The 9,099-nt window shown below is 39.4% G+C and overlaps 1 protein-coding gene across 1 annotated transcript; it reads right to left on the bottom strand.

Annotated features, from left to right (window-relative positions):
• Positions 1–2,603: 2,603 nt before the first annotated feature.
• LOC120578145 (uncharacterized) lies at positions 2,604–6,941 on the bottom strand (the record flags this gene model as incomplete). The annotated part of the gene is made up of 2 exons (XM_039830370.1): positions 6,897–6,941; positions 2,604–3,008 (listed from the first exon to the last, which is right to left on the bottom strand). Coding segments are annotated over exons 1-2 (450 nt in total), but the record flags the coding sequence as incomplete, so codon positions are not given.
• Positions 6,942–9,099: the final 2,158 nt, after the last annotated feature.

Here is a 9,099-nt window from a genome sequence, read left to right as displayed (position 1 = left end):
CACGGGAAGAGACTAGGACTTTGGGTAGAATTAGGCGGGAGACTTATTCTTGTAACCCATTGATTTCTCTTTGTAACGATTCTCATCATATAGTGGATCGGAGGGTTGTTCTCTCCCCCACACTAGATCAATTTGGACCGAACTGGGTCAACAAATTCTTTTTTGTTCTTCTCTTCTTTGTGTTCTTCTCGCCGTTGTTTTCTACTTTTGGCTTGTATTTAATTGTTCCATACACCTTGATTTTGGTTACTTGATTATCTCTTGCTCCACACATCAAGTTGTTATTGGTGTGATTTTCATCGAATTCGCAACAATTGGCACCCACCGTGGGGCAAGGGTCAAAGGATAATCAAGTATCATGGGTTCAAAGTGGGATATTGAGAATTTTACCGGAGATAACTGTAACACCCCGTTACCCAAAAGTAATTAAATAACAGATATTAATCAGAGTTAAACACCAATCGGGTATGCTACATTGCAAATTCAAAATTCCTTAAATAGAAAATAAAACTATTCAATTCAACATGTTTAATAACTTCAAAATCATGCAGCGGAAAGTTTGCATTTCAATAACAACAACAAACTGTTTAAGTCTCCAATGACATCTTGGCATTAAGCCTAATCAACAATAAGTCAACCAACAAGGGCCACATCAACAAGTTCCAAAATTTGATACATGGAAAGGAAAACAACAATACTATAATATAATAATTCCCATCCCACGTATCAGAGCCCTAGACACGACTCTTGAGCCACCGCCGACTGCTCAGGATCACCTGCAAGTTACCCATAGGAAGGGCAACATTTTCAAGCAGAAGGGGTGAGATTCACAACAAATAATATAGATATCAAAATCTTCAATTGAATCTAACACCCTAACATCAAATACATCATCATGCAAGTATAACCATATAATTTACAAGCAACAACAACCATCATCAAAATCCACACATCACAATATGTATATAAATATTTACATATATTCATCAATAACATCAACAACATCAAGTGGCGTCTACAACCAACAAATAAGAATCATGCAATGGACATGACAACACTGCTAAGACAACACCTTAGACTTCTCAATAGATGCAAATATGCATGTGGTACCAAACAGGACCGAAGCCCTCACCGCTTTTGAATGGTTAAAGCATTCATCAGGATCGAAGCCCTCACCGCTTTTGAGCAACTAGTACTCCAGGACATGAGTCATCTCCGCTGTTTTATGCATATGCAATGGACCTACTTGTGTATATCTACATACAACTGACCATGCAATGCAAACTCCATGTAACACCACTTAAACAACATGTATGATTCAATAATTAGCATACATTTTAGTCATCATCAGTAATCATCAATTCAACAATTCAATCATCCAAAATAATGCATAATTACATGAAATTATGCTCAACGCTTCAACATTAAATCACTACCATTCATGCAAGCAAAACAGCACTCAGGAACTGTGCAACTCGCCTCGCGAGCACATCTACTCGCTATGGCGAGTTCACAAAACTACTTGCTCGCCATGGCGAGTTCATGGCGAACTCGAGGCGAGTGAAAATTAGGTGCTCTCGGGAAAAATGACATTTTCTCACTCAAACCTCAATTCTAAGCTCCCTATTCATCTTTTTAACCTAAAACTTGTTCCCGTCATCATTAATATCATCTAGGTACCTTAAACCATCCCCAAAACAGCTTATAACAACTTTTCAAAAATCAAGTTTTGATCTGGGCTACTCGCCATGGCGAGTTGGTCTGCTCGCGAGGCGAGCTATGAAGTTGCTCACTCGCCATGGCGAGCAAGGCTACTCGCGAGGCGAGCGATGAACTTCTGTACGGGCAGATAACAGGTTTTTCCCAAAAATCCCATTTTTCTTCCAATCACTCCCCAAATTAGTTTACAGATGAAAAATGAATGTTTATATACAACCAGAACCCAATTCTAACATCAGAACAACAATATCTACCCCAAAAACCATTAATTCAATTTATACCCAATTCCTCAATTTCACTCCAAAACCTGTTAAACTCAAAATCAGAATTTAAAATCTACACTATTGAAGTAAACCTCACCCTTACCTTAAATTTGCAGCAAAAATGCACAGCAAAAATCAACTCTTGGTTCTTCCTTGGTTCTCTCTTGCTTTCTCCCAAAACTGGTTCTACGTGAAACTGGTTTTCTAACTTCTCTGTATTAACTTCTCACTTAATGTAACTCCCTTCTATTTCATTTAACTCCCTTTAGTTATATTAAATATTAAATAACCCCCAAAACTCCAAAATAACTAATATTTCATACTTATTCTAATTATTATTAAATAAACCATATAATAAAAAAATACACCACATAAATCACCCAAAAATCACACACACATATATATATATATATATATATATATACACACACACATATATATATATATATATATATATATATATATATATATATATATATATATATATATATATATATATATATATATATATATATATATATACTCCACATAAATCAAAATAATTAAATATAACAACTAGGGCGTTACAACTCTCCCCAAATTACAGAATTTCATCCTCGAAATCTTACCTCAAGCAAACAACTCCGGATACGACTCCCGCATCTTACTCTCCAGCTCCCAAGTCAAACTTTCACCAGTCGCTCCACCCCAAACGACTCTCACAAGAGGTATCTCCTTACCTCTCAAAGACTTCACCTTTCTATTATCAATCCTCAATGGCATAGTCTCAACTGTCAAGTTGTCTCTAACCTGTACATCATCCCTTGGAATCACATGCGAAGGATCCGCCACATACTTCCGAAGCTGAGAAACATGAAACACATCGTGCAAGTTCGAAAGATGTGGTGGCAAACCAACTCTATATGCCACTGTACCAACTCTCTCTGAAATCTGATATGGACCAATGAACTTAGGAGTCAACTTTCTCGACTTCAAAGCACGTCCAACACCCGTCAAAGGAGTGACCCTCAGAAAAACATGATCACCCTCTTGAAACTCAAGATCCTTCCTTCGCTTGTCATGGTAACTCTTCTGTCGACTCTGCGAAGCTTTCATCTTTTCCCTTATCATTCTGACCTTCTCAGTAGTCTCATGAACCAAGTCCGGTCCCAACACAACACTCTCACCCGACTCAAACCAGCATAAAGGAGTCCTACACCTCCAACCATACAAGGCTTCGAACGGTGCCATACCAATACTCGAGTGATAGCTGTTGTTATAAGTGAACTCAATCAATGGAAGGTGACTATCCGAAGCTCCACCCTGCTCAAGCACACACACCCTCAACAAATCTTCCAATGATTGAATCGTCCTCTCCGACTGACCATCTGTTTGAGGATGATAAGCCGAACTCAACCTCAACTTCGAACCCAAGGCGTCCTGTAGACTCTTCCAGAACCTAGAAGTGAACCTCGGATCCCTATCCGACACAATACTCGACGGTACACCATGAAGCTTCACCACACTGTGAATGTAAATCTCTGCCAACTGTGCTACCGAGTAACTGATATTAATAGGAATGAAATGTGCCGACTTCGTCAACCGGTCGACAATAACCCAAATAGCGTCATGCCCTCTCGGAGTGTTCGGTAAACTCGTTACAAAATCCATAGAGATAATGTCCCACTTCCAGTCCGGTACATCCAACGGTGTCAACAACCCTGCAGGCTTCTGATGCTCAACCTTGGACTTCTGACAAATCAAACAGGCATAAACAAACTGAGCAACATCTCTTTTCAAACCGGACCACCAAAACAGTTTCTTCAGATCATGGTACATTTTTGTAGCCCCCGGGTGAATACTCAACCTACTCTTGTGACTCTCTTCAAGAATCAACTTCTTCAAATCATCATTGTCAGGAATACAAACTCTTCCTCTGAACCTCAGCACACCCTGATCATCAACCTTAAAATCACTGTCCTCGGTGTCACTACCAGTCGTCATCCAATCAACCAATTTCACATCCGCTTTCTGAGCTTCTCGGATACTGTTCAAGAAATTACTATCAATCTTCAGCATCCCCAACTGAATACTCTGAGGTGACAATTCACAGACCAAACTCAAGTCTCTAAACTATTCTAACAATTCAAATTCTTTCGCCATCAAAGCAGACATGTGCAAAGTTTTCCTGCTCAAAGCATCAGCAACTACATTGGCCTTACCAGGGTGGTAATTCAAGCCAAAATCATAATCCTTCAACAGCTCTAACCATCTTCTCTGCCTCATGTTCAGTTCCTTCTGGTCAAATAAATACTTCAAACTTTTATGATCATTGAACACCTCAAATCTGGAACCGTACAAATAATGTCTCCAAATTTTCAAAACAAAAACCACCACAGCCAATTCCAGATCATGTGTAGGATAATTCTTCTCATGAACACGCAATTGCCGAGAAGCATATGCTACCACCTTACCATCTTGCATCAGAACACCACCTAAGCCCAGCTTAGATGCATCACAGTACACAACAAACGGTTCTTCTAGTTTAGGCAAAATCAAAACAGGAGCAGTTGTCAATCTTCGCTTCAACTCATTGAAACTACTCTCACACTGAGCATCCCACACAAAAGACTTACCCTTACAGGTCAACTGAGTCAACGGAAGAGCCAATTTCGAAAACCCTTCTATGAACCTGCGGTAATAACCAGCCAAACCCAGAAAACTTCTGATCTCTGTTACCGACTTCGGAGTCTCCCACTGTGATACCGCATCAACCTTTGAAGGATCCACTGCAATACCACTACCAGAAATAATGTGACCCAGAAAGCTCACTTCACTTAACCAGAACTCACATTTTGACAACTTTGCATACAATCTCTTTTCCTTCAACACTTGCAATACAATTCTTAGATGCTCTGCATGCTCCTCTTCATTCTTAGAATAAATTAAGATATCATCAATAAACACCACAACAAACTTATCCAGAAAAGCATGGAAGATTCGGTTCATGTACTCCATGAACACACCAGGCGCGTTAGTAACACCGAAAGGCATCACTTTGTACTCGTAATGACCATAACGTGTCCTAAAGGCCGTCTTCTGCATATCCTCATCCTTCACCTTAATCTGATGGTAACCAGACCTCAAATCAATCTTACTAAAAATCTTAGCACCAACCAACTGATCCATCAAATCCTCAATTCTCGGAAGCGGATACCTGTTCTTTATCGTAACCTTGTTCAACTGACGGTAATCTATGCACAGTCTCATACTACCATCCTTCTTCTTAACCAACAACACCGGTGCTCCCCAAGGTGAAACACTGGGTCTTACAAATTTCTTATCCAACAGGTCTTCCAACTGTTTCTTCAACTCAGCTAACTCAGAAGCTGACATGCGGTATGGTGCCATCGACACCGGCTTCGTTCCTGGAACAAGGTCAATTGAAAATTCAACCTCCCTCTTTGGTGGCACATCAGGAATCTCATCAGGAAATACTTTTGGAAATTCATTCACTACAGGTAACCTATCAATCACAGCTTGATTTTCTAACGACAATTGTGCCATTAGAGAATACATCAGAATTCCATCACGTTCAAACTGTTTCATCTGTTTTGTAGACAAAAGTTCAACTTCACCTTCTTCTTCAGCAGAAGAAAAATGCACCGTCTTACTATAGCAGTTGATATGAACTCGGTTATACTCTAACCAATTCATTCCAAAGATCACATCCATACCCGTCAACGGCAGACAAACTAAATCAACCACAAAATCTCTACCAAACATAAATATAGGACACCCCAGACAAACAAGAGAAGTAGTTACTGAACCCTTAGCTGGAGTTTCAACAACCATTTCCCCTTTCATATCAGATACATCCAAACCCAACTTATAAGCACATTCAATAGCAATAAAACAATGAGTAGCACCAGTATCAATAATAGCAATTAAAGGAGTACTATTAAAGAAACCAGTACCTCTGATAAGTCGGTCCTCATTGGTAGTCTCCGTACCAGTCAAACCAAACACCTTCCCACCAGTTCTAACCTTCTTCGACTCAGGACACTATGAACTAATATGACCTTCTCCATTGCAGTTGTAGCAGACAATGTCCCCACGCTTGCATTCAGCTAGGCTGTGACCCTTCTAACCACACCTGAAGCACTTCCTCTCATCTTTACCACAAACATTACTCTTGTGGCATTTCTCACCACACTTGTAACAAACAATCTCAGCAGGAGCATCTCTCCTCTTGGGCCTCCTGTCATCACCCATCTTCTGTTTTCCCTTGTCAGTAGGAGCACTGTAAGGCTTAGGACGATTCTGATGTCCCTTACCCCTCCTCTCACTCATTATCTTGTAATGAGCTTTGGTGTCTTCTTCATAAATTCTACACCTGTTAACCAACTCAGAAAACACCATGATCTACTGATACCCAATGGCTCTTTTGATGCCAGCCCTCAACCCATTCTCAAAATTGATACACTTGGAGAACTCAGTTGTCTCCGCACTGTAATGAGGGTAGAACGCAACAAGTTCCACAAACTTTGCAGCATACTCCGTAACGGATATGTCACCCTGTTTCAACTCCAGAAACTCGATCTCTTTCTTACCTCTGACATCATCTGGAAAATACCTGCCCAGAAACTCCTTCCTGAACATGGCCCAGGTTACCACAGCATCATCCTGTTCCAACACAGGCAACAGACTCACCCACCAATCATCAGCCTCCTCCGCTAACATGTGCGTCCCAAACCGCACCTTCTGTGTCTCGGAACACTGCATGACCCTAAAAATTCTTTCAATCTCCTTCAGCAATTTCTGAGCACCGTTAGGATCATACCTACCCTTAAATGTTGGTGGATGATTCCTCAAGAAAGTTTCCAGCATTCTGGTTCCATCAACCTTAGGTTGCTGTTGAACAGCTTGAGCTACAGCCTCAAGTGCAGCAACAAGGGCAGCATCACTACTTTTAGTCATCTCGAAGTTCTACACGAGAAACAACAACTCAGAACAACAACAAAAAGCAACATTAAAGTTGACACTCTATCCTAGGTGGCTCAACACGACTCTACTACTTGGTCGGACGGACCAACCTGCTCTGATACCAAATTGTAACACCCCGTTACCCAAAAGTAATTAAATAACAGATATTAATCAGAGTTAAACACCAACCGGGTAAGCTACATTGCAAATTCAAAATTCCTTAAATAGAAAATAAAACTATTCAATTCAACATGTTTAATAACTTCAAAATCATGCAGCGGAAAGTTTGCATTTCAATAACAACAACAAACTGTTTAAGTCTCCAACGACATCTTGGCATTAAGCCTAATCAACAATAAGTCAACCAACAAGGGCCACATCAACAAGTTCCAAAATTTGATACATGGAAAGGAAAACAACAATACTATAATATAATAATTCCAATCCCACGTATCAGAGCCCTAGACACGACTCTTGAGCCACCACCGACTACTCAGGATCACCTGCAAGTTACCCATAGGAAGGGCAACATTTTCAAGCAGAAGGGGTGAGATTCACAACAAATAATATAGATATAAAAATCTTCAATTGAATCTAACACCCTAACATCAAATACATCATCTTGCAAGTATAACCATATAATTCACAAGCAACAACAACCATCATCAAAATCCACACATCACAATATGTATATAAATATTTACATATATTCATCAATAACATCAACAACATCAAGTGGCATCTACAACCAACAAATAAGACTCATGCAATGGACATGACAACACTGCTAAGACAACACCTTAGACTTCTCAATAGATGCAAATATGCATGTGGTACCAAACAGGACCGAAGCCCTCACCGCTTTTGAGCAACTAGTACTCCAGGACATGAGTCATCTCCGCTGTTTTATGCATATGCAATGGACCTACTTGTGTATATCTACATACAACTGACCATGCAATGTCCATGTGACACCACTTAAACAACATGTATGATTCAATAATTAGCATACATTTCAGTCATCATCAGTAATCATCAATTCAGCAATCCAATCATCCAAAATAATGCATAATTACATGAAACTATGCTCAACACTTCAACATTAAATCACTACCATTCATGCAAGCAAAACAGCACTCAGGAACTGTGCAACTCGCCTCGCGAGCACATCTACTCGCTATGGCGAGTTCAAAAAACTACTTGCTCGCCATGGGGAGTTCATGGCGAACTCGAGGCGAGTGAAAATTAGGTGCTCTCGGGAAAAATGACATTTTCTCACTCAAACCTCAATTCTAAGCTCCCTATTCATCTTTTTAACCTAAAACTTGTTCCCGTCATCATTAATATCATCTAGGTACCTTAAACCATCCCCAAAATAGCTTATAACAACTTTTCAAAAATCAAGTTTTGATCTGGGCTACTCGCCATGGCGAGTTGGTCTGCTCGCGAGGCGAGCTATGAAGTTGCTCACTCGCCATGGCGAGCAAGGCTACTCGCGAGGCGAGCGATGAAGTTCTGTACGGGCAGAAAACAGGTTTTTCCCAAAAATCCCATTTTTCTTCCAATCACTCCCCAAATTAGTTTACAGATGAAAAATGAATGTTTATATACAACCAGAACCCAATTCTAACATCAGAACAACAATATCTACCCCAAAAACCATTAATTCAATTTATACCCAATTCCTCAATTTCACTCCAAAACCTGTTAAACTCAAAATCAGAATTTAAAATCTACACTATTGAAGTAAACCTCACCCTTACCTTAAATTTGCAGTAGAAGTGCACAGAAAAAATCAACTCTTGGTTCTTCCTTGGTTCTCTCTTGCTTTCTCCCAAAACTGGTTCTACGTGAAACTGGTTTTCTAACTTCTTTGTATTAACTTTCCACTTAATGTAACTCCCTTCTATTTCATTTAACTCCCTTTAGTTATATTAAATATTAAATAACTCCCAAAACTCCAAAATAACTAATATTTCATACTTATTCTAATTATTATTAAATAAACCATATAATAAAATAATACACCACATAAATCACCCAAAAATCACACATATATATAAATATATATATACTCCACATAAATCAAAATAATTAAATATAACAACTAGGACGTTACAATAACGATTTTGGGTTATGGAAGGTAAAGATG

Source organism: Medicago truncatula, chromosome 1 (assembly GCF_003473485.1).
Source record: "Medicago truncatula cultivar Jemalong A17 chromosome 1, MtrunA17r5.0-ANR, whole genome shotgun sequence".
Taxonomy (NCBI): domain Eukaryota; kingdom Viridiplantae; phylum Streptophyta; class Magnoliopsida; order Fabales; family Fabaceae; genus Medicago; species Medicago truncatula.
Note: the sequence above shows the minus strand (reverse complement) of the source record. Positions and strands in the feature narration are given on the sequence as shown.